At 46.6% G+C, this 24,803-nt stretch overlaps 2 protein-coding genes across 2 annotated transcripts; both read left to right on the top strand.

Moving 5' to 3' along the window:
• The first annotated feature begins 389 nt into the window (after nucleotides 1-389).
• Nucleotides 390-20,677, top strand: LOC115137004 (smoothelin-like protein 2). The gene is made up of 10 exons (XM_029672969.2): nucleotides 390-506; nucleotides 784-1,613; nucleotides 15,529-15,610; nucleotides 15,720-15,962; nucleotides 16,103-16,165; nucleotides 16,277-16,343; nucleotides 16,487-16,630; nucleotides 17,293-17,416; nucleotides 18,530-18,681; nucleotides 19,676-20,677. The coding sequence occupies exons 2-10, from the start codon at nucleotides 1,071-1,073 to the stop codon at nucleotides 19,800-19,802; spliced, it is 1,545 nt and encodes a 514-aa protein (XP_029528829.1). The 5' UTR covers nucleotides 390-506; nucleotides 784-1,070; the 3' UTR covers nucleotides 19,803-20,677.
• Nucleotides 20,678-22,781: 2,104 nt separating this feature from the next.
• LOC115137815 (homeobox protein SEBOX-like) lies at nucleotides 22,782-24,201 on the top strand. The gene is made up of 3 exons (XM_065024126.1): nucleotides 22,782-22,887; nucleotides 23,272-23,474; nucleotides 23,581-24,201. The coding sequence occupies exons 1-3, from the start codon at nucleotides 22,788-22,790 to the stop codon at nucleotides 24,199-24,201; spliced, it is 924 nt and encodes a 307-aa protein (XP_064880198.1). The 5' UTR covers nucleotides 22,782-22,787.
• The last annotated feature ends 602 nt before the right edge of the window (nucleotides 24,202-24,803 follow it).

The following is a 24,803-nucleotide window of genomic DNA, read 5'->3' as shown; positions in this document are numbered from 1 at the left end:
CAACCAGTGAAGAACAAACATACAAACCATATTTATGTTTATTTATTTTCCCTTTTGTACTTTAACTATTTGTACATAATATGACATTTGAAATGTCTTTATTCTTTAGGAACTTTTTTGTGAGTTTAATGTTTTCTCTGTCAATTATTTATTGTTTATTTCACTTTTGTTTATTATCTATTTCACTTGCTATGGCAATGTAAACATGTGTTTCCCATGCCAAGAAAGCCCTTCAATTGAATTGAACTAATAAGGAAATCTAGCCTGCCTCTCTCTCTCTCTCTCTCTCTCTCTCTCTCCCTCCCTCCCTCCCTCCCTCCCTCCCTCCCTCCCACTGTATCCCTGCTCCCTCCCCCTGACCAGTAGAGAAGAAGGAGATTAACCTGAGTGAGTGTGTGAGAGAGAGGAGTGTTTTAAAGCAGTGTGCCGGGCAGAGCAGAGCAGACACTCATAGCTGTCCAGCGCTGAGGGGAAATACTATACCGGAGCTCCAGAGGTGAACTTAGGTATGGGTTCCTACTATCTCTCTCTGTCTCTCTCTTTCTGTCTCTCTCTCTGACACACACACACACACACACTGTACACTCGCTGAAACTAAGTTACAATTACCTCACTGGTTTAATTCACAACAGCCTTGTCACATGCCTGGCTTCAACACAGATTGTCATTTTACTTATCTACTGATTCACTTCACTTATTTTAGAGTCTGTCATGTTTGCTTTTCGATAGACCTCAGTACTGTCATTCGGAGCAGGCTTGTAAAAGTGAGCTTTCACTCTGCAGGATAGAGGACACCCTGAGGGATTTCCTGGGACAGATGGGATCTGAAAGGTTCGGCTGCAGCTGACAAGACTGACTTCTCCCAAATCTCCATTCAAAGTGGATGTGTCTGAGACACTCAGACGGGAGGAGTAGTGTGGAAGGAGCAGCCCCAGACAGAGCAGAGAAGACCCAGTGAGAGCAGAGAAGACCCAGTGAGAGCAGAGAAGACCCAGTGAGAGCAGAGAAGACCCAGTGAGAGCAGAGAAGACCCAGTGAGGAACACAGGGACTGGAGGCAGTGGAGCAGAGATGGACACAGGTCCTCTGACAGCCGAGGGAGAGGGCTCCTCTCCGAAGGGCGAGACGGTGTGCGCTGCGCTCGCCCGCTACGAGGCCACACTGAGAGATGCCGTGTGTGAGATCCACGTGGACATGAGCGCCTTCAAGCAGGGTGTGGAGCGTCGTCTGGAGGAGGCGACGGCCCACCCCAGCGAGGGCCCCCTAGGCCGGGCTGTGGCGCAGCTGCAGCAGGAGAACCGGCAGCTCCGGAGCCAGTTGGAGGCCCTTACCCGACAGGTAGAGCTCCTCACTGGGACAGTGTGCGACAGAGGCGCCCTGATGACTAACAACAACAACAACCACCACCAGCACCAGCTAGCATCCATCCAGGCCCAGACACACAGCAGCAGCCAGGAGAGGGCGAGCCCCCGGTCCCCCTCCACCTCCCCTACCAGCCCTGCTGGTGGCCCCAGCATGGGAGCCCTGACCGGGTCAGCCTCGGGCTCAGCCTCCAGCCCCACTGCCGCCCGCTTCTCCAGCCGAGCTACCTTCGCTGTGTCCAGCAAGACTAACGTGAGTAGCCTTATACAGTGGGGAGACTGGGTTGGGGTCATGGCGAACATAGATACATTAGAGCAGTAGACTATGTCATGAACCTCCAAAACTCTAGAAGGGAGTGAGAATGGCAGCCATCTTGGTCAGGGATAAATGAAAGTGTTGTATTTGATTCTGTGGTGGTGACTGTATGTGGATCTGAGAGACTGTCAAGATTGTGCAATGATTCATCCAGAGTGTGTCTGAACTAAATCATGATATGGGGGTTGAATAGACTTTCTTGAACATGTCACAGGGATGATGTCAGAGCTTTCACCGTAGTGGGGAAACTCGGGTCATATTCAACTTAATATTTAGACACGTGAGCAGAGTAGATACCAGATGAAAGCAATCAGGATCATTTCCTATCGCTGAACATTTTTGAGAGAAGTAATTGCTTATTTTAATGTCCGTCCAGCCTCTGCAGTCTGAGAAAGAAGCTGTTCTCCTGGCATTGGACCACTCTTTCCTGAGTGTGATAGATCATGGGAAGAATCTCTCTTTCTTTCTCTCTCTCTCCCTTTTTCTCTCTCTCTCTTTCTTTCTCTCTCTCCCTTTTTCTCTCTCTGCGGTGAATGGTTCTTTTACACTCATATACTGCTATCCAGTGCTGGAAAAGGTCCTCAATTGTCATACTTGAGTAAAAGTGAAGATACCTTAATAGAAACTTACTCAAGTAAGTAAGTGAAATTCACCCAGTAAAATCCTACTTGTCTAAAAGTATTTGGTTTTAAGTACACTTAAGTAAAAGTATAAATAATTGAATATGCCTTAAGCGAACCAAGTGTTGTCTTATTTTTTACATTTACGGATAGCTATGGGGCACGCTCCAACACTCAGACATCAATTACAAACGAAGCGTTTGTGTTTAGTGAGTCCCGCCAAATCAGAGCCAGTAGGCACGACCAGGTTCTCTTGATATCTGTGTGAATTAGACAATTTTCCCGACCTGCTAAGCATTCAAAATGTAACGAGTACTTTTGGGTGTCAGGGAAAAGGTAAGGAAGTAAATGTAAAAGTTGTAAAACATGCCTGTAAAATACAGATACCCCCCAAAAACGACTTAAGTAGTACATTCAACTATTTTTACTTAAGCACTTTTACACCACAGCTGCTGTCATGTTGCTGACAACTTGTTGCTCATGAATCTTCTCCCACTATACTCTTTGTTGAGTGGCACCACAGCTTGCGCAACATTTTAGAATGGATTCAATCATGTTCTTCAGGTTTACCAGTAACAAATATAAACACAGTACATTGTTTCTTACTTATCTCTATCCGGACTGTCATTGGGACATTTGACTAACAAGCGAGGGACTGAAAGACGTGTACTTTGGTACAGCTGATGAGAAGCTAATGCTGGCATAGTTGGTCAGTTCTAAGGTCCAGTACAGTTTGACACTTGTTGATGAGGTTTGGGTGGGAACTCAGTGATAAGTCTGGGAAAGTTATTATCTCAGTTCTTGGTGTATTGTAAACCACAGTAGTGTCTGTTTGAAAAGACCAGAGGTTTCTCTTGACTGTATCCCAACACAAGGCCCTATGGCTACGCTGCTTTGGCAACTACAGCGGTTACTTTCATCTTTCATAAGGTCTATAATTCCGATTTTCACTTGATTTGATTCTCAGTCTTTCCTCTCAGCACTGACATCCTTTGCTGTGTATTTGGTGGTAAAAACTCACAGCTGCTTTCTGTAGCAAACTGACCCTTGATAGTCTGGCACGGATGTTGACTGTTAACTGTGACTGCTCACACACAGCCATAGACGCAACAAACGCACACACACACACATACGCAGGTGCACACACACACACACAAACCCCAAAAAACATGTATGCAAATGAGTGATGTCATACGCCTCATCTTAACAAAGTATGTTGTAAAGCATCTGAGGATTCTTATCTGATGTAAATATGTCGGTTAGTATGAAACAGAAGTCCTTTGTTTCTCATAATACATTGCTGGAGATCCCCTTTTCGTGGCCAAAACTTTTTTCTCCACATTCTCCAAATTTCCGAACAACCAGACAGAGATTGGATCGTAATACTGTAGAAAACTAATGTGAGTTCCTCATCTATTGATCCAACGCAAATCTATTCATTGGTGTGTGTGTGCTTGTGTGTGTAAATCGAATCTAATCCGGGAACTCAACAGGGAAACGCTATCCTATTCAGATTTCCCCTACTGCCACATCTACACCTTTCAGCCTCAATGGCCATGTCTACACTTGACACTTACATCGGACTTCTGCTATCAGAGTACGAAGATCGCATTGAAAAGACAAGTGTAGACGCACAAAGTTCGCTTTGTGGCCTGATTGTGTTCAATCAGGAGGTGGTCAGGGACTGATTGTTTGTGGATGCAATCAGGCTACCGAAAGCGCATACAGTGGGCGATGTCATCAGCTCTCTGACCACAAGTCTCCAGAAAAAGTGTGTTTTGGGAGTGCAAGGCAACGTTTTTCACTAAACGTTGGATGAAATACATTCCTAGCGTGTGAGGAACGAGTTTGCTGACCTCATAAATTCTAGCTAGCTAGCTTATTTAGAAGGGGAAAAAATTGCTTGGCAAGAGTTATGCTAACATGTTAGCAAACGCTCTAGCTTTGCTAGATAGCTTGCTGGTTAGTTTCAGAGGTTAGCTGGCTAGTTAGCTTCTGTAGTTGGCTACCGCCATCAAGTTGTTGTCGTTGTGTTATCAGATTTAGCCTGTCCCACCGTTTGCAGAATGCATACTGTATTTAAATATAGTGCGGGAAAAGGGAATCCGGACATAGACACATTTAAATGTAGGCCTAGACGTATTCGGAATTCCATGACCAGAACTCAATTACCAGAACTTCATGACCATAACTCCATGACCAGAACTTCATGACCAGAACTCCATGACCAGAACTTCATGACCAGAACTCAATTACCAGAACTTCATGACCAGAACTTCATGACCAGAACTCCATGACCAGAACTTCATGACCAGAACTCCATGACCAGAACTCCATGACCAGAACTTCATGACCAGAACTCCATGACCAGAACTCCATGACCAGAATACAAAATCTACATGAACTGTCAAGTCGAGACACAGCCAACGAGAGATAGAGAGAGACTGTACAGAGACTGTATGCTGACCTCATAAAGTCAGATGGGGCTGTTTCAGCAGGTCTGAGGGAGGTAGCTGATTGTGCTGGGGACCTCCAGGCACATCTGAAGATGGTTTTGCAGCCCTGGAGTTAAGCGTCACCTTACTGAAAGAGCACAGCCAATTGGGATGTGTGCGGGCCTGCCCTGGGTCTGCACTTTCACTATAGGGTTGCTTACAGTACGTCTCCACCTGTGCTCGACTGTGCCTTGGACACCTGACACTCTGATGCAGATATGAGTCTCTCTCTCTCTTTCTCTCTCTTTCTCTCTCTCTCTTTCTCTCTCTCTCTCTCTCTCTCTCTCTCTCTCTCTCTCTCTCTCTCTCAATCTCTTTATCTCTTTTTTTCTCTTTAACCCCCCACCTCTCTCTCCCTCTCTCTCATGTGCAGAGCCTCTATAGAGCCCTCTGGTCCTAACTGGGCCATGTTTTTATTGAGTCTTACTTGGCTGAGCACAGTTCATCACAAGTTCCCCTCAGTCCCTTCTAGCACACACCAGCTCTCCCAGAGTCTGAGGAGGACAGGCAGTGGGTTTCACTGGGCTTTTTGATACTCAAATCAAATGTATTTATAGAGCCCTTCTTACATCAGCTGATATCTCAAAGTGCTGTGCAGAAACCCAGCCTAAAACCCCAAACAGCAAGCAATGCAGGTGTAGAAGCACGGTGGCTAGGAAAAACTCCCTTGACAGGAATCCTCCTCCTCCTCCCCCATCCTACACCTCCTCCTCCTCCTCCCTCCTTCTCCTCCCCCTCCTCCTCTTCCTCCAATCTCCTCCTCCCTACTTTTCCCTATTCCTCCCCCTCCTTTCCTTCTCCTCTTCCTCCTCCTCCGTCCTCCTTCTCATCCTCCATGGCCACCTACGTCAGTCAGTCTGTCCGGTCTCTGCCGAGGAGTCACACAATGCTGCCTGTTGCCAATTACTCCAACATAGCTGTGGTCTCAAAGGACTATTGTGTCGACATTCTACCTCATTTGAAGTACATTGACTGAGGAGGGGATTAGAGGAGAGGGTCACACAAGACCCAGCCATCCCCAGACTCCACACGCCTTCTCTGGGCTTCAGGAGTGAGTCAGGGCCCCCTCTTCCACTCCCCCATTCCCTCCTCTCACAGACCTCCTCTTCACATCTGTTCCCTTGTAGCATGCGGTAGAATTCACACACAGGCATGCTTTCTCAGACAGACCACACCTGCACGCCTCAAACCTCACATTCGCTGCGTTCCTCAGTGTACGCAAGTTGAAGAGAGAGTGGCTGTGCCCTGTTATAAGACGAACTGGATAGATTCCACCCAGGTCACAATGTTATCTTTGACAGTTAATGTAACACAACTACATAACACAGGACCACAGTGTGAATCCTTAGGTCCCTGCCCTGTCACTGCCCTGGGCTGGGTTGTGTCATGTGGGCTGTGTGTGTGTGTGTCTTCTCTCAGACTGAGGCATCTCCAGGCCATGTGAACCGACAGGAGGGGAGGGGTGGGGGGATAAGATGTGTGTGTGTGTATGTGAGGTGTTATCAGTGGAAACTCCGTCAGAGCACGCTCACACTGTCACTGTGAGCAAACACAGACACATACCTCACACATACAAACACATACTGATATAGAGTACAAGCAGAGAGGACTAAAATCCTATTATCAAGACCCCTAAAATCAGCTGACAGCTGACAACCAATCCTCCCTGTCACTGCCACACGTAAAATCCCTCACACACACACACACAGGACCCCGACTCGCACTGTTAACATTACTTAACCTATGTCTTCTGCACTGCTGCTCAAACAGCCAATTCACTAACTCAATGCTCGGCTTACGTTGCAGTGCCGTGGGTGCGTGTTCGTCACGGTCTAGTATAGTCTGATGGATAGACTGTATGAGTGGGGGGAAAGTACTCATTCTGCTCCAAGCCAGATTACTATTTGTGATCATTGGCACGTACAGTGGCAAGACAAAGTATATGAACCGTTTGGAATGATCTGGATTTCTGGATAAATTGGTTATAAAATGAGATCTGATCTTCATCTAAGTCACAACAACAGACAAACACAGTCTGCTTAAACTAATGACACACAAATTGTCTATATTGAATACATCATTTAAACATTCACAGTGTAGGTTGGGGAAATTATGTGAACCCCTAGGCTAACAACTTCTCCAAAAGCTAATTGGAGTCAGGAGTCAGCTAACCTGGAGTACAATCATTGAGATGAGATTGGAGATGTTGGTTAGAGCTGCCCTGCCCTATAAAAAACACTCACAACATTTTTGTTTGCTATTCACAAGAAGCCTAGTCTGATGTGAACCATGCCTCGAATAAAAGAGATCTCAAAAGACCCAAGATTAAGAATTGTTGAGTTGCATAAAGCTGTAAAGGGTTATAAAAGTATCTCTAAAAGCTTTGACGTTCAACAGTCCACAGTAAGACAAAGTGTGTAGAAATGGAGAAAGTTCAGCACTGTTGCTACTCTCCCTAGGAGTGGCCGTCCTGCAAAGATGACTGCAAGAGCACAGCGCAGAATGTTCAATGGGGTTAAGAAGAATCTTAGAGTGTCAGCTAAAGACTGGAATATGCTAACATCTCTGTTGACGAGTCTATGATACGTAAAACACTAAACAAGAATAGTGTTCACGGGAGGACACCACGGAAGAAGCCACTGCTGTCCAAAAAAAACATTGCTGCACGTCTGAAGTTTGCAAAAGAGCATCTGGATGTTCCACAGCGCTACTGGCAAAATATTCTGTGGAGAGATGAAACTAAACTACACACAACACTATGTGTGGAGAAAAAAAGGCACAGCACACCAACATCAAAACCTCATCCCACTGTAAAGTATGGTGGAGGGAGCATCATGGTTTGGGGCTGCTTTGCTGCTTCAGGGCCTGGACAGCTTGCTATCATCAACGGAAAAATGAATTCCTAAGTTTATCAAAACATTTTGCTGGAGTATGTAACAGGCTGACTACACCGCTCGCTTCGCGTGCGCGAGCGTTGCAAAATAAATGTTGAAATCTATGTTATTCAATTATTGCACGCACAACGCTCGTGTGTGTCAACGAGCGTCTGCGTTGCCAAGGCTTAAAATAGAAGTCAGTTCTATTTGTGCCGCAGATCGCACTGCAAGTCCTGCCTCTCCCATCTCCTCAATGGTTTACCCACGTGCCATCTCCTCATTGGTTATACCCATATGGGTGATTGAAAGACGAACTGTGTTGCCGGTCATCGTTGTAATGTTTATATCCCAGGACAAATTAGCTAGCAACAGCAAGCTAGCTAAATAGGACAAATTAGCTAGCAAGTGCAAGCTAAATTGCCATAAATGTTCAATGTTTTTCAACCTGTCCCCAAATTAATGCAATTGGTTCAGAGTTTGTTTTAAAATTTTAACCTGCGTGTCATGATTGCGTTAAATTGATGCACGATGGCACACGCGCGTAGCCGGTTCGGGTTCCGTGTCAGGCAAACTGTCCGGCAATTGAAGCTCAACAGAAGTTGGGTGATGCAACAGGACAACGACCCAAAACACAGAAGTAAATCAACAACAGAATGGCTTCAACAGAAGAAAAAACGCCTTGTGGAGTGGCCCAGTCAGAGTCCTGACCCCAACTCGATTGAAATGCTGTAGCATGATCTCAAGAGAGCGGTTCACACCAGACATCCCAAGAATATTGCTGAACAGTTTTGTAAAGAGGAATGGTCCAAAATTCCTCCTGACCGTTGTGCAGGTCTGATCCGCAACTACAGACATTTGGTTGAGGTTAATGCTGCCAAAGGAGGGTCAACCAGTTATTAAATCCAAGGGTTCACATACTTTTCCCACCCTGCACTGTGAATGTGTTCAATAAAGACATGAAAACGTATAATTGTTTGAGTGTTATTAGTTTAAGCAGGCTGTGTTTGTCTATTTTTGTGACTTAGATGAAGATCAGATCAATTTTGATGACCAATTTATGCAGAAATCCAGGTAATTCTAAAGGGTTCACATACTTTTTCTTGCCACTGTATGCACACAGCAATGGAGGCTGCTGAGGGGGGGACGGCTCATAATAACAGCCGGAACGGAGCGACTGGAATGGCATCAATCAAAATGGAAACCACGTGTTTGACGTATTTGATACCATTCCACCTATTTCGCTCCAGCCATTACCACGAGCCCATCCTCCCCAATTAAGGTGCCACCAACCTCCTGTGGCACACACACGCGTAAGTTGTGCAAGCATGCAGACACGCACGTACACTAAACCCCTCCCTCTCCCCACACACACGCGTGCGCGCGCACGCACACACACACACACACACACACACACACACACACAGTGCAAATGTGAGCTCTCCGTTGTTTTCATCACTCTAGTGGATGGTCCAACACACACCTCAGGAGTCAGATCAGCTCCACCTGCTTCTCTGTCCTCCATCCTCATCTATCCCACCAGACAAGCTATTCTCTTCCATGGTGCCCAGAGGAATGCATCTTGACCTCACACTCCTCTCCTGATGCGGATCTTTGGCCCACCACAGGAGGTTGGTGGCAACTTAATTGGGGAGGATGAGCTTGTGGTAATAGCTGGTGTGGAATGAGTGGAATGGTATCAAATACATCAAACGCATGGTTTCCATGTGTTTGATGCCATTCCATTTACTCCGTTCCAGCCATTATTATGAGCCGTCCTCCCCTCACCAGCTTCCACTGTGGCCAACATTGGGTAATCATCTGTTTCTCAGAGATTCAGAGATGTGATCTTGCCCGGCATGGCATCATTGACCCCTTCTTGCCCCCAACACCAGATCTCTCCACTCGGGCCCTTTAAAAGCGAGAAATATGATGGGAGCAACTCAGCAACATCAAACAGCTCCAACTCAGCTTCTTTTCCCTATTAAAATGGTCACATTCTCAGACAATGTCTTGGGAACTTAATTAGACCGGTGTATGCTTTCTACTTTACGTGCCAGAGTTGGAAGTTCCCATCACAAGTCTTTCAAGAGCACTTGTGTGTGTGAGTGTAAGTGTGTACGTGCGTGCGTGTGTGTCTGTGTGCGTTCAAGCCTGTGTGTGTGCGTGCTTGTGTGCGTCTGTGTTTATCCCCATGATAAATACGCTTCACATTTCCAGCACAGCCACAGAGACTCCCCTCCCAAATTCATAGCTTTCCCACAATGGAGCAGGGTCTTTTATTCTCTGCCTGTCTGTGTGTCCCCTGCCTGGGCCAGGCCATCCAGCCATCCAGCCCAGGGATCCAGATTCCTGGCACAAACCCCTCAGCATGGCTATTAATAAAGTGGAGCTCAGCCTGAGAGACAGACCCAGGGAGGGAGAGAGAGAGCGAGAGAGATTGAGCGAGAGAGAGATTGAGCGAGAGAGAGCTTGAATGAGAGAGAGCTTGAGCGAGAGAGAGATTGAGCGAGAGAGAGCTTGAACGAGAGAGAGATTGAGCGAGAGAGAGCTTGAGCGAGAGAGAGCTTGAGCGAGAGAGAGATTGAACAGGAGAGTGAAAGAGAGAGAGGCCAGGGTCAGGGGTGAAGGGGGATTGAGAGAGGCATGCGAGCCGGGCTTGGCTGGCTGGCCGCTCCCCTCCAAGGCTGCCCCTGGCTCTCCTAATTACTTCCATACAATGCCCTGTATTTCCATCGCCGTGGTTACAGGTTAATAATTCACTGTTTAGTGGACGACCTCACCGCCCTCTACGTTCATCGTTCTAGAGGGCCCTGGGCCCTCTACATTTGACATTTTCCAAACAGACAGACAAGAACAGCAAATGTATAGTACGAATTAGGGGGTTGTATTAGACTTGTGCGGTGGTTTGACTCCATGCTTTTCATGCAGCCATACTGTATGGACTAGAGAGGGTAAGCGTCAGATCGGAGCATGTGTCCTATCACCTCTAACTTAACTGATTGAATCATCAGACAGCCGTATCATATCACCAGGTTTTATTGATTTGTTTTGGTGTTGGGAGGCTGGTATACCCATGTCTTCCACAGCTGGTGCCTTGTAACCCGAGAGCAGACTACTAAACCTCTCAGATCTTGGAGATGTCAGAGTTCTTAGGTGCCAACTGCTGTGCTGTCCTGGGGAGTCGGGAGACGGTCCCATCTCCCTTCCCTCACACCCTCCCTCCCCGTCCCCCTACCCCAGAGCAGTTTAAACTTTATTTCTGACCCCCTGACCGTTCCATAGCCAGCAGGAGAGACGGAGAGGGGGACAGACAGGACAGGAGAGACGGAGAGGGGGACAGACCGGACAGGAGCGACGGAGAGGGGGACAGACCGGACAGGAGAGACGTAGAGGGGGACAGACCGGACAGGAGCGACGGAGAGGGGGACAGACAGGACAGGAGAGACGGAGAGGGGGACAGACCGGACAGGAGAGACGGAGAGGGGGACAGACCGGACAGGAGAGACGGAGAGGGGGACAGACCGGACAGGAGAGACGGAGAGGGGGACAGACCGGACAGGAGAGACGGAGAGGGGGACAGACAGGACAGGAGAGGGGGAGAGGGGGACAGACAGGACAGGAGAGACGGAGAGGGGGACAGACCGGACAGGAGAGACGGAGAGGGGGACAGACAGGACAGGAGAGGGGGAGAGGGGGACAGACCGGACAGGAGAGACGGAGAGGGGGACAGACCGGACAGGAGAGACGGAGAGGGGGACATACCGGACAGGAGAGACGGAGAGGGGGACAGACCGGACAGGAGAGACGGAGAGGGGGACAGACAGGACAGGAGAGACGGAGAGGGGGACATACCGGACAGGAGAGACGGAGAGGGGGACAGCCCGGACAGGAGAGACGGAGAGGGGGACAGACAGGACAGGAGAGACGGAGAGGGGGACAGACCGGACAGGAGAGACGGAGAGGGGGACAGACAGGACAGGAGAGACGGAGAGGGGGACAGACCGGACAGGAGAGACGGAGAGGGGGACAGACAGGACAGGAGAGACAGAGAGGGGGACAGACCGGACAGGAGAGACGGAGAGGGGGACAGACAGGACAGGAGAGACAGAGAGGGGGACAGACCGGACAGGAGAGACGGAGAGTGGGACAGACAGGACAGGAGAGACGAAGAGGGGGACAGACATGACAGGAGAGACGGAGAGGGGGACAGACCGGACAGGAGAGACGGAGAGGGGGACAGACCGGACAGGAGAGACGGAGAGGGGGACAGACCGGACAGGAGAGACAGAGAGGGGGACAGACCGGACAGGAGAGACGGAGAGGGGAACAGACAGGACAGGACAGACAGTGTGTCACAGAAGGCTGCTCAAGTCATCATCCCACTCTCTCACTGCAAATGTAAATAATGCAGAATGTGGTCACATATTCTCAGTGGTACATGGTCTTCCGTGACATCCAGCCGGGAACATAAGGTTGTCTTATATGTATGTCAGTGACATTTTAGTATATCTATTCTTAACCTTTGACAGCATTTTATGGTCCCTGCCTTGTGACTGAAACCCTGGAATTCCCCAGTAACAGAGGAGTGATCCTGAAGCAGGTGAGAGGGGGAGTAGAGGAGAAAGGGTATGCGTGCCCAGTGAATTTAATACAAGGGCCTGTGTGTGAGTGCTTGCACATGTGTGTGTGCGTGCTCGGCCAAACAGCCTAGCTCCCACACACCCCCATCAGATAAGGCAGGGGCCCCCTGTAGTCAGGTGATGTAAAGAAAGTGTTCAAAGGGCCCCCTCCATTTCTGTAGGACCAAGGCGCCGGCCTGGGTCTCCCTGCTAAATTGCAGGCTTTGTGGGTCTTTTGAGGAACAGGTGTTTTTTTTAATGTGTCTCTCCCTCCGTGAGGATTTCCCTGTTCCTGTGTGCAAATTACAGAGCAAAGACCTTTATAACTGTGTGTGTGTGTGCGTGCGTGCGCGTGTGTGTGTGCGTGCGTGCGTGTGTGTGCATGCGTGCGCGCGCGCGTGTGTGTGTGCGTGCGTGCGCGCGTGTGTGTGTGTGTGTGTGCGTGCGTGCGTGCGTGCGTGTGTGTTTTTCACTTGACTTCAGAAGGGGTTGCGGAGTTAGTTAAATATGTGATCATGTATTGTACACACCTGAATGAGTACTGTACCTTTTAGACACAATATATTTCTATCCCTCTAATTGTCTTATTAAATCATCGTGATGGTACATTGAAAGCATGTGTTTGCATGCTGTTTACCGTCGACTACAATAGCATTGTTTATGCATAAGATATTTCCTTCTATTGTGTTTGCTTGTGTGTTTTTTTCGTGTGGAAATGGTGACCGAGACAGCGATGTTGTGAAGCGAGGATTCGTATGTGATCAGTGGAAAATGGGGAAAAGTTGTACTAGTGAGGCTCGTTGTATGGCAGGGTGGTGTTGTTGTCCATAAGAGCTGTCTATCTCTGTTTCTGTGCCCAACATACTGTCATACCCCCCACGCAACTCCCCAGGCCCAGTGTTCTCTCACAGCATGCCCCCATTGTTTTCACGTTCCATTCCACAACCACTCAATGTTCCAAGAATGTCAAATGTCATCCCGGGAAACAGGCTTGAATATCCTCTCAACTAATCGTCTCAAAATCAACCGCCTCATCTCCAACTCCGTCCCGACTGGACTGGACCTGGCTAACGCGTGTTACATGGCATGTCAGCCTTGTAACACGCTGCACCCCTTCATTGAAACTTCATCGAAAACTGCAAGACTCGCAATATAACAATCCACTTAGATTATCTTGTGTTTGCACATCAACATTTCTATGGCACGTTGCCAGGTAGGAAAAATTCCCACCCATGGCATTTTTGGCCAAGGTCACATGGGACAGCTGTGATAGTTAAACCCATATGAAATAGCCATGTGCCTGGAAGAACCCACTGTCCCACTCTACCCCACTCTACCACCACAGCCTATATTAGTTTCATTCCTTTGAATGCTGTGTTGGCCCTGATGCTTTGTGTCTGTACTGTGCTGAAGCACGTCAGGGAGGAGGGAGGGAGGGAGGGAGGGAGGGAGGGAGGAGAGAGAGAGAGAGAGAGAGAGAGAGAGAGAGAGAGAGAGAGAGAGAGAGAGAGAGAGAGAGAGAGAGAGAGAGAGAGAGAGAGAGAGAGAGATGCAGATGTATTGTAGTGTTTAAAGGTGGGGTTACAGTCCTGCTGAGTAGGGCTGAATGGGGAGATTCTAAGGTAGAGATCCGCTCTCAGGTCAGGTGTGCCTCACTAGGGAGAAGAGAGAGTAGAGGCTCCTAGAATGGCTACATTGGTGTGTGCCCAGCAACACTGCTTCTAAAACAACACAAATATAGAAACTAAACACACAGGACAGGGGGTTTCATCTTTCATTCAGCCCTGCAGGCTAAGACTGACCCCCCCCCCAACTCTCTCTCGTGAGTCTGTGTAGCAGACTGAGGGCTTTTCCACATTTTCTACTTAATTTCACGATTTCCTCCTAATATTTTATAGTTCTCCACTGATAATTCGATGACGCACTCTCAGGGTTGGGGGATTTGTTGTTCCAGGAAAGCGGAGAAAGGGGCTTTTGTGTGCTCCTGCCTGTGCGTGTGCGTGCATGGGTGCGAGTGTTGGTGTTGCACTGTGGGGTTTGCCTTGATTCCGGGTCATCCTCTTTAATATAGCATTGTATCTGGGCAGCTCATGACAGCAGATCTGACTGCACACACTGGTTTGAGCTCCACACTGTTTTAACATTGTCTGAAATGCACAAACACAATAGAGATGATTTGAAAGGTGCCTTCCTTCCGTTCTCAATACAGTTTAGCGGCAGAACTATTTCTGAGATCTGAGATCAGTTTCAACATAGCCGGTGGTACACTCTACGTTCGATCGTTTATACCCGAAAAGATTTACCTACTTTTATCTTCAGGCCCAGAGCACCACAGTCTCACACACGTGTCTGGTGGCCCATTCAGACAAGAGGAGAAGTGTGACTTAGTACAGAAAGTTTCCATGGCTGGGACACACCAAGACAGGAGGAGCTTTGAGTTTCAGCCAGAGCATCAGGGTTGATTGGGGCTCAGGGGCTTCCATGGTTGAGCGGGGGAAATTTGTCTCCCCCTATCACCTTCTCCCAGTGGGACAGCCAGCTGTTCCCAGCTCTCTGCTCCCATCGGCCCTCCTAATGCTGTAACACACACACACGCACGCACACACACACACACACACACACAACCCAGCAGCAGCATTCCTCTCTGCTGAGGTCACCTGGCTCCTCTCTCCCCTACAGTTCAATTACTGACTTTATTTTCACTGGGAGGAATGTACAATTTCTTTGACAATAACTGTATAGAATAACTTGTATTGCATGTGTGAGTATGTGTGAGTATGTGTGAGTATGTGTGAGTATGTGTGAGTATGTGTGAGAGAGAGAAAGAGCAAGAAGGAACAAGACAGAAACGTGACACATCCTCCACAGACAAATCACACAGCCCTCGGTCACTTCCTGGTTGTCTTCGTGAAAGGCTCCTCTGTGGATTGGCTGGTTAGTCTGGCACACAGTGTTCTGAGCCCCAGTCACTTACTATTGAAAGTCATAGATGTGGCGTGGTAGTAACACGGTCAATGAGATAAAAACGGAGACAATGGATGCCATTAATAGGAAGTTGAAACATGTCTGCACTCTGAAATGACTTGATCTGATGATGTCTCAGATAACATGCATATTATGTCATCCGAGAGATATTCATATGTTTAAAGGGCCTGTCTTCAAAAGACTGCTGTTGAAGATATTGTGACACCTGAGCACTGTGGGGTGGGGTGTTCATGTGGTTCTCTCTCTGTCCCCTGTAGAGTATTGAACGTGAGGAGCCGATAGAGGTGGATCCAGACCTTGTATCCCCTGGACTGGAGAATGGACACTCTACTACCCCAGGTAATGCCTGTTCTATTCTCTCCCATCTCAGCTGCAGTAGAAATACAACCATACACACCGTCCATGTACTGTATGAGGGGATTTATTTTCTCAATGCTTGTCCAATCAGAAAACTCGACAGTGTCACATGGAACGAGCTCGCCAGCCAATAACAACGTCCCTCATGAAAGCACGGCCCCTGTTGCCATGCGGATGCCACACCTACCCATCACCGCCACAACCAAAACGGCTGACCCCTCAGTTATGAAGTGCGAGTCTCCCGGCAGTCCCGTACGCTCTAAGCCCTCGCCTGTATCAGAGCATACTGCCAACAACCAGCCTCAAGCCATCCAAGAATCCCCAATTCAACCAGGTAAGAGGGACCAGACATCAGCTAAAAGCTGTCCAGACCAAATATTTGAACTCTCGACTTTCATATCTTTCTATGGTTCTTCTGCTCCGTAAGCATTAATATCCTTTGATTTGTTGCACTCTTTGTCCTTTTTTGTTCAGTGTCGTCTATGAAGACATGGACCCCCAGTCTCAGCCGAGGTCTGGGCTCTCCTCGACTGTCAGGTAAGAGGGATCTATCAAGTCAGGCTTGTTACTAGAACTGGAACTAACCAGACTCACACCATGTTTTATTCCCACAGTTTCCTTCTCTATTCTTTGATTTGTCATTTGCAGAAAAGTCCTTGTCTGCTCCCCCGAAGTCAGTGACTTACTCTGGCCTCATCCAACACAACACAGACGGGTGAGTGAACTATTCTTTACTCAGTCCTAGAGAAGTGAGATAGTCCATGCTTTAACCCACATGCCAGAACCCACTTGCCATTTCGAATGGCCTCATTGTGGCCCAAGTTGATGTGTGACACTCCTCCGTTCTCCGACCCGCAGGGTGGAAGATGCGGGCGGGGACCTGCCTTTTGGAAGGGGAGTGGAGCGGAGGCGGGAGCTGGTGAGGTCACAGACGTTGCCGCGCAACCTTGGAGCTCAGGTCCGCCGGTCCATCTTTGAAAGGCTGGATTCTGAAGCCAGCAGGTACCAACCTCTCTCCTCCCACCATCATTTCTCTTTCCATGCCATCTGTCCCTAAACTGATAGGTCCTCTCCTTTTCCCTTATATTATCCCTCCTTTCTTCTGGGTAATTCTTAACTCGCACAGTACTACATAGAGCCATGACTAAATGGAACTCCATTCCACATCAAGTAACTGACGCAAGCGGTCAAATTAGATTGAAAAAACAGATAAAAAGAAACATTATGGAACAGCGGTGACTGTGAAGCAACACGAACATAGGTACTATACACATGGATTTTGCACCGTAGATATGTGGTAGTGGAGTAGGGGCCCGAGGACACACAGTGTGTTGTGAAATCTGTGAATGTATTGGAATGTTTTGAAAATTGTATAAACGGCCTTTATTTTCCTGGACCTCAGGCAGAGTAGCTGCTGCCAAGGCAGGAACTAATGGGGATCCATAATAACTATTAAACACAAATAAAACTCATACTTCGGGTTGCATTACAATTCTCTACACTTGCACACTCTCTCATAGTGGATTTAACAATGGTGTAAAACCACCGTCTAACCAAAGGGAGTGTGCTTGTGTACACTTGGGGAGAGACAAGAGCGAATGGGGACACGACTTCCGTCATGTTTGCTGGCTCATCGTGTTGACCCCTGTCCCCGTTCCTCTCAGTAGGCCCAAGCCCATGGACTCCAAGCCCAAGCTGAAGCGTTCTCAGAGCTTTGGTGTGTCCAGTGCCAGCAGCATCAAGCAGATTCTTCTGGAGTGGTGCCGTTCCAAAACCATAGGATACCAGGTGAGACCTTGGTGACAGAACACGGCTACACACCGGAACAGAGTCCTGGGCCGTATTCACAAAGCAAACTCAGAGTAGAGGCTGATCTAGGATCAGGTCCACCCGTTACGAATACAGCTCTATAGCAGCCAGGAACAAAGATAATGAATATGGAACTGTCATATGTTCCCCTGAAATGGACCCACTACACAGGAGCAGTCTGTGTCGTTTTAGCTAGTTCCTGAACAGGGTAGTGAAATGACTCCCCTAGTTTCTCCATGGCTTAAACCCTTAGCATGTAGCGGAGCGTTAATGTGCTAATGAGATGCACCTTGCCATGGTTACGCTGCATACTGAACTTAGCGTATTATTGTATTATACTGAATGTTTGTGTGTGCATTTGTGCGTGTGTATGTGTGTGTGTGTGCGCGCGATGGCGCGCGTGCATGCGTATATGTGTCTGTGTGTGAGCATGCATATCCTTGTCTGTGCATGCGTGAGTGTTTGAGTTACGGCTCAGTGCTAGGGCTGTTGGCTTCACTCTGTAGCAGCAGCTGTGGCAGTCTGTCCATGTGGCTCTGGTTAAACAGAGAGCTGTCACGGGCCAAGGCCGGCCCAGCAAGCAGCACCGGCCGCTTCCCGCAGGCTGCTCCTCCTCACACTCAAACTAGAGACTCGCCTGGCGCTCGACAAACATGACAAGCTGGATTTTCCCACTGACACGCTGAGGCTTTTATAGGCTAGTCTAAGGACACCAAAAAAAGTGAAATGACACAGTTCTGAAAGCATGTCCAATTGGAGAGAAAGGAACGCAGGGAGAGGAATTGAGGATAGAGAACCATTCAGCAGACCTCTTCTGTTTCCCCCGTTATGACAGTGGGACCGACAGAGAAACCTGGGAGAGGTCATTTCATAAAGTTAGAATAGGTAGCCAATAATTTTTATAGGTCTTTTTCGTATGTCTGGTTTATTCTTACGTCTCTTTCACAGTGTCTCCGTATCCCCCCCCCCCCCCCCCCCGCTAAACACACGTGCAAATACACCACGCACACTCAGAGACATTTACAGTCCAGACACACAGCGCACACACGCACACGCAATCACACACTCCTAGCTCTGTCTCTCCGTCCCCAGAACATAGACATCCAGAACTTCTCGTCCAGTTGGAGTGACGGCATGGCCTTCTGTGCCCTGGTCCATTCCTTCTTCCCCACTGAGTTTGACTACAACGTGCTGACCCCTGCCGACCGCAAACACAACTTTGAGCTGGCCTTCGGAACAGCGGAGTAAGTGACTTTTACATTGTAACAAGCGTTATCCATACATCCTGTATAGTGTTTCTCAGCATTATGCGCTGAGAAATGGCTTAACTTCTCCATGCACTCCTGTCATCTATTCATTATGTAGACTAGAGTAGTATCCGCCTATTCGTTTGCACTTCCAATGTCGCTCTCCTCAAGTTACCTGCGTAAATACACAGAGTCACAGTGTCCCTGGCCACCATACAAATAGAAATAGCATAAATGGCGTTGATACATAAAACGTTGTACCACTGAGATGATCTTACAATGTTCCTGTTGGATCTTGGTGAAGAGTGTCTGTAGCCCACACGTTACGCCAGCGAGGCAGCCGCTGCCAGAGAATACCCTCTCCTCTCCCCGGGTCCCCGCAGTAACCGCCTCTTCCTTTCCCTCTGGTCTGCTTCCATCCTCTCCTCTCACATTCCTCCAGCCTGACCTCACTACTAAGAACACCGCTGCAGCAACACAGCCTCCCAAAGTCCTCCTGACACATGGATACATCCAGAGCACAGACAAAATAAAGATCAAAACCGTGTGTGCATCCAACCACATACAGAGATAGTTCTAACACATGAGCTTCTGTACTATGCCACAAATTATAAACTGGGTGGTTCGAGCCCTGAATGCTGATTGGCTGGCAGCCGTGGCCAATATACCACGGCTAAGGGCTGTGTCCAGGCACTCCGCATTGCTTCATGTTTAGAACAACCCTTAGCTGTGGTATATTGGACGTATACCACACCCCCTTGGGGACTTATTTCTTAATTAGTCCACATTGTTCCATGTGATCTATTAGTCTGGTCCTGGGTCTGTTTGTGCTGTCTTGCCAACAACATCTATTGACCATAGATATGAGTTGGGAAAACAGTTCAAACAGATCTGGGATCAGGCTAATGACCTATCAGCCCCCTTAACTAAGGAATAACATAGATAGGCCTAGACTCCTCCTGACTTGTACTGTGCTCTCTGTCTGATCCAGGGAGAAGGCGGGCTGTGACCGACTCATCGAGGTGGAAGATATGATGGTGATGGGCCGCAAGCCTGACCCCATGTGTGTCTTTACCTATGTCCAGTCCATGTACAACCACCTGCGCAAGTTTGAGTGATGAACGATGACCTGGCAGCTACTCGACTACATCACCGCCCCACCACCACCATCACTCTCTTGCTTTCAGGGACAGCAGCAATGCACACTGAGAGACTACACTTCCCCCTGCTGGAATGGACAGAGTATTACAAGTATTTCTTCAGTTTGAGAGATGTTTCACTCTGCTATGTTGAGTGTTCACAGCTATTCACAAATAGAAAAGGCTATATTATTCCTGTTTGTGTATCGGTGGCTGGGTTTTTACTCCCTGAAAGTCTGTGTTACATTTCAGAGAGAGGGGAAGGATCTTTCTCCCTTTTTTTTGGTGACCGACCATTTTTAAGGCTGATATTGGCACAGTTGCTGTTTGAGAGAATGGAAGATTCAACTCTTTGCTGGGGAGAAAAAGTAGTCCCATTGAAGAAGCTGCAAGAGGTCTTGAACAGTAGGCCTATAAGACTGGACAAAGGACTGAGGATCCTGAGGATTGACACAAATCAGTCTAACTAGGATGCTATCATCATTTGGTTCCTTCTAGATATGTATTTGTTCAGGCTTCATTTACTTTATTGTCCCACTGTGGTTTCTCAGACCCGAATGTGTCTACAAAAGGCCTTGCATTGCAGCACAAACTAAAAGCTATTCCAAAGTTAGCTTTTTCATCAGCTGAACAGAGGAACCCAAGTACACTCACTATAAAGTTGAATGGTTTGCTATTTAAAGAGCTAGAACTGCAAAGATGAACTGCACATATGCATCAACTCGGTGCAAAGGTAAAACGGTCTATATTCTTATAGTGTTCTTGTTATGGTTGTGATTTTATTTGATTTTCATAGACAACAAAAAAAAGACAAAAATAAATCCTAAATAAATTGTCACTTGTTTCACACACTCCTAAGTTGTTTATGTCATTATTTTAAAGTAGGCCTGTCAGTTAATTCATTGACTCGAGTTAACTTTTCGTAATTTTAGTCCACTATTCTTTTTAAATGTGGTTAATCGTCTGAAAGCATTGAAAATAAACGAGCCTCCCCCTCCCCCAACACCATTCTGCACTAACTAATTTTTATTCAGACATTTGGAACAAGACAAATAGATATATATAAAATAAGACTCATACATATAAAAACGAGGTAAGAAAAAACACAAATAAAAATACATTTAAAAAAAGACTCATAAATATAAAACGAAGTAACAAAGACAAATAGAAACAGATTTGTGTTGATTTGACACTCGAGCATCGATACATTACCCATCCCTCAACTATTTTTATATTATTCTGAACGATTTCGCACAAACCAGAAAAACGGCAACAATATGTCTGACAAGGTTAATTGACCCACAGTTACACACGGTGACATGATATCATTGACTTGATGTGTAAATGAGCGATAGAAAACCGATCGCGCAAATGTCACCATTCCAAATGTTTTGGTGCGGGAGCCCCGTGCCGCCCTGGGCGGCTGCCCATGTTGCCTATACCTAAATCCACCACTGCTTTGGACAAAATCAAGCCCTTCACACTGGGCACAGAAGTCAGATCAACATGTAGTTTTGATTTATATTTGGTTGAGTTGTCAACCAACGTGAATTCAACAAAACATTTCACCATGTCATTGGATTTAGGTTAAAAGTTAGGTGGAAAAAAAAGTGAAATTCCCTTACATTGATTACTTTTTGCAAATCCAATCAGTTTTCCACAACATCATCACAGATTTGGGGGGTTGAAATGACTTGGAAACAATGTTGATTCAACCAGGTTTTGCCCAGTGGGTTGTAATACTTCTTGTATTTAAAAAAAATCTTACATTTCAGCTCCATTTGAGCAAATTCTGAATTTGTGATTAATTAACCGTGATTAATCGACAAATCTTAGAGTTAAATCGACAAAATCCTGCAATTAACTTGATTGCATTTTTTATTTTTGATATCACTATTTAATATATATTTAATGGTCTTCAGGATTTACTTTAGCAATAAATGCACACATTTGAGGACAAAAATATGATGCTTATTTAGCATGATCTCTTCACAAAAAAAGGAAAGGGGTAGGGCAGGCCAATATAAATCATTACTAATTGGCTCATTAAAAAAAGAGAAGATAAAGAGTTGGTTCTTGTACAATGTGTATTCCTCGAAACCCTTCCAGCTTCTTTCAGAAATGTAAATTCGGGGATCTGTGTACGTTGGCGTATTTAGAGCCTCACTCAGAAATTGAACGGGTGTTCAAGGGAATGTAAATCGACCACGAGGCTAATTGATTTCAATACACAGGAAGAGAAAGTGTGAAACCAGCTTTTGAAGTTGTCAGGCTTTTTCCTTGCATAAGATAATAGTTAGGCTATAGTTTACTTTTCGTTCATCCTAATCGCCCCGGGGGAAAAAACATCAAAATATTGTAATGAATAGAGAGAGAGAGAGTAAGCAAGTACCTTTTTATAGGCCCAACTCAACAAATCAATTTGGGAAGACAGTGTAAAAGAAATAAAAATAGATCAAGCACAATTTGGCACTTAATTTTTAGTAGGCATATGCCAAATGACAGGACAGCAAATGATTGCTGAATAACAAATATCACTCTCGCAGCGAACGTGCTAGGATACGGTAGGCCTATGTAGATTGACTCTGCATGTCCAACAAAGTCTGCCTGCCCTGCGCTCCAATCTCCACGGGGATCCTCTTTGCAGTCGATTGCCCCGGGACGAGATCTGACGGTCTGACCCAGGGAGTGTCAGACAATAGCGACAGCGGGAACAGCGGGGTTATACACCATTGCCGCTTTCATCTGTTTCTTGCCGCTCACCATCTGCAATTCAGGATTAGAGAGGTGGGCACTGGGCACCACTATAGGCCTATAACACCTGAACGTGCCTAGATTAATTTGGTGCGGACCGTGGGCGGCATGGGATTGAAAGGGGAGTTCCCGCTTTAAGAGGCACGGCTGCCCAGCGCTGAGCGCATCATTTACGCATCGCCAGACCAAGCTGTAGAGGTACATGGAATTATGTCTCTCTTCATCAATCAAGAATTTACTGCACACAGACTGACTGACAATAAATATATGGATTTTACTGCACTTTTTGGAGACCAAGATCAATGTAAAGGTAGGATAGTGAAGGTTATATTTGTCTATTGTCTTTTATAGTTTCCTTTAGGATTATTTTATTATGACTCGCATATATTAATTTAATTATCAATATTCTTGTCTAGATTTTGCCGGACATAAATAGCGCACAAAGAAACAAATAAAACCATAAGGTTATTATATATAGAAAGATATATATTGATATAAACAGAAATGCAGATGAAAATAGAAGAAAATATATGGTACACTTTGTTTAGTAATTCCTCAATTGTCTTTAATACTTTTTCAAACGCTACACCGGTATTTTAGGCTATTTAAATAATAATCTACGAACCATATGATTGGCCCAATTGTATTACTTCGATTTTCAATTCTCAAAAATGTTGTTTTTGTTGTTTTTTAGACTTGAGGAATGACAATGGACTTTCATCACCCGAACCTGAGAGAAGCGCGTTTACAGAGGGCCAAAGGAAGCGCAAAAGAACCATATTCAGTCGCGCACAATTGTCTGAGTTGGAACAAGCTTTCGCTCTGACGCCGTACCCAGACATCACTCTCCGTGAACGCTTGGCCGCACAAACACATCTACCTGAAAGCAAGATACAGGTTCGTGTAGTGATACTAACTAAGGTTAGATATTTACACTTTCCGTATACATCTATGCATTGAGGCTACAACAACATATTTATCTGACTCCACTCATTGTTCACAGGTGTGGTTCCAAAACAGACGGGCGAGAAGTATCAAGAGTGGAAGACTCACCAAATCTACCAATACAACTTTTGGAAGAGGAGGTGAAAAATGTCTACCTCGCCCAATAGTCCCCTCCCCTGGTCCCTCCTTCACCCCAACCACAATGGGGGAAATGTTCCGACCAGACCAGATTCAGTGTGATGATGTTCAGCAGTTCTACTCCGACTGGATCCGTCTCTACAGCAACCCTGTGTCTCATCAGCTTACACCCGTCTCCCCAAACCTGGCAGAATCCCTACTGTGGGAGGAAGACTCTCACCTGGGATCTCTTGCTACTACCACGGCACCCGTTGGAAGCCAAGCACAGTCTACATGGCCATACCGGGATGGGTTCAACCAGGCCTGCGTGGGCACCTCAGGGTATAGGAACTTTAAGCCACAGACTCTAGCTGTCTCACAGGCAAGATATAGTCATCAAACCTCAGTGGACCAGGTTGTCCCCTCCCATCCGCAGCAGATGTACTGGGATGTGACTCAAGGAGAGGGTCATCATCCTCAGGTGGGCCCCCAGACCTCCATCGGATACATCTCAGACCTGATCTATAATGCTGCTATTGTCACCAACTTCCTGGAGTTCTAATTTCCTGCCCCTGCTTACCTATTGTATAGCCTGGTGGACCCAGCTCTGGTTGTGCTGTCTTGCCAGGTATTGGCAAAACAACACAAACATATTTGGGACCACTAGCCTATACCGCTTGCCCAATACAGTGCCTTCAGAAAGTATTCACACACCTTGACTTTTCCAGATTTTGTTGTGTTAGATCCTGAATTCAAAATGGATGAAATGCTTTTTTTTCTCACCCATCTATGTGCAATACCCTCTAATGACAAAGTGAAAACATATTTTTAGACATTTTAGGAATTTTATTGAAAATGAAATACAGAAATAATATTACATTCACATAAGTATTCACACCCCTGAGTCAATATACTGCATATTAGACTCAAATTTGGCAGTGATTACAGCTGTGAGTCTACAGGGTAAATCTCTATGAGTTTTGCACATCTGGATTGTACAATATTTGCACATTATTCTTTTTAACATTCTTCAAACTCTATTAAGGTGGTTGTTGATCATTGCTAGACAGCCATTTTCAAGTCATGCCATATATTTTCAAGATGATTTAAGTCAAAACTATAACTAGGCTACTCAGGAACATTCAATATCGTTTTGGTAAGCAA

The sequence above is a fragment of the Oncorhynchus nerka genome, linkage group LG11, assembly GCF_034236695.1.
Source record: "Oncorhynchus nerka isolate Pitt River linkage group LG11, Oner_Uvic_2.0, whole genome shotgun sequence".
Lineage (NCBI taxonomy): Eukaryota > Metazoa > Chordata > Actinopteri > Salmoniformes > Salmonidae > Oncorhynchus > Oncorhynchus nerka.
Note: the sequence above shows the minus strand (reverse complement) of the source record. Positions and strands in the feature narration are given on the sequence as shown.

What these genes read in the sequence shown, in the direction of transcription:
- LOC115137004 (XM_029672969.2), top strand. Translation starts at nt 1,071, where the DNA reads ATGGACACAGGTCCTCTGACAGCCGAGGGAGAGGGCTCCTCTCCGAAG. An exon ending in ATCCAACACAACACAGACGG is followed by an intron (nt 16,344 to 16,486) that starts GTGAGTGAACTA and finishes TCCGACCCGCAG; the next exon opens with GGTGGAAGATGCGGGCGGGG. An exon ending in CCAAAACCATAGGATACCAG is followed by an intron (nt 17,417 to 18,529) that starts GTGAGACCTTGG and finishes CTCCGTCCCCAG; the next exon opens with AACATAGACATCCAGAACTT.
- LOC115137815 (XM_065024126.1), top strand. Translation starts at nt 22,788, where the DNA reads ATGTCTCTCTTCATCAATCAAGAATTTACTGCACACAGACTGACTGAC. An exon ending in AGACCAAGATCAATGTAAAG is followed by an intron (nt 22,888 to 23,271) that starts GTAGGATAGTGA and finishes GTTGTTTTTTAG; the next exon opens with ACTTGAGGAATGACAATGGA. An exon ending in TACCTGAAAGCAAGATACAG is followed by an intron (nt 23,475 to 23,580) that starts GTTCGTGTAGTG and finishes CATTGTTCACAG; the next exon opens with GTGTGGTTCCAAAACAGACG.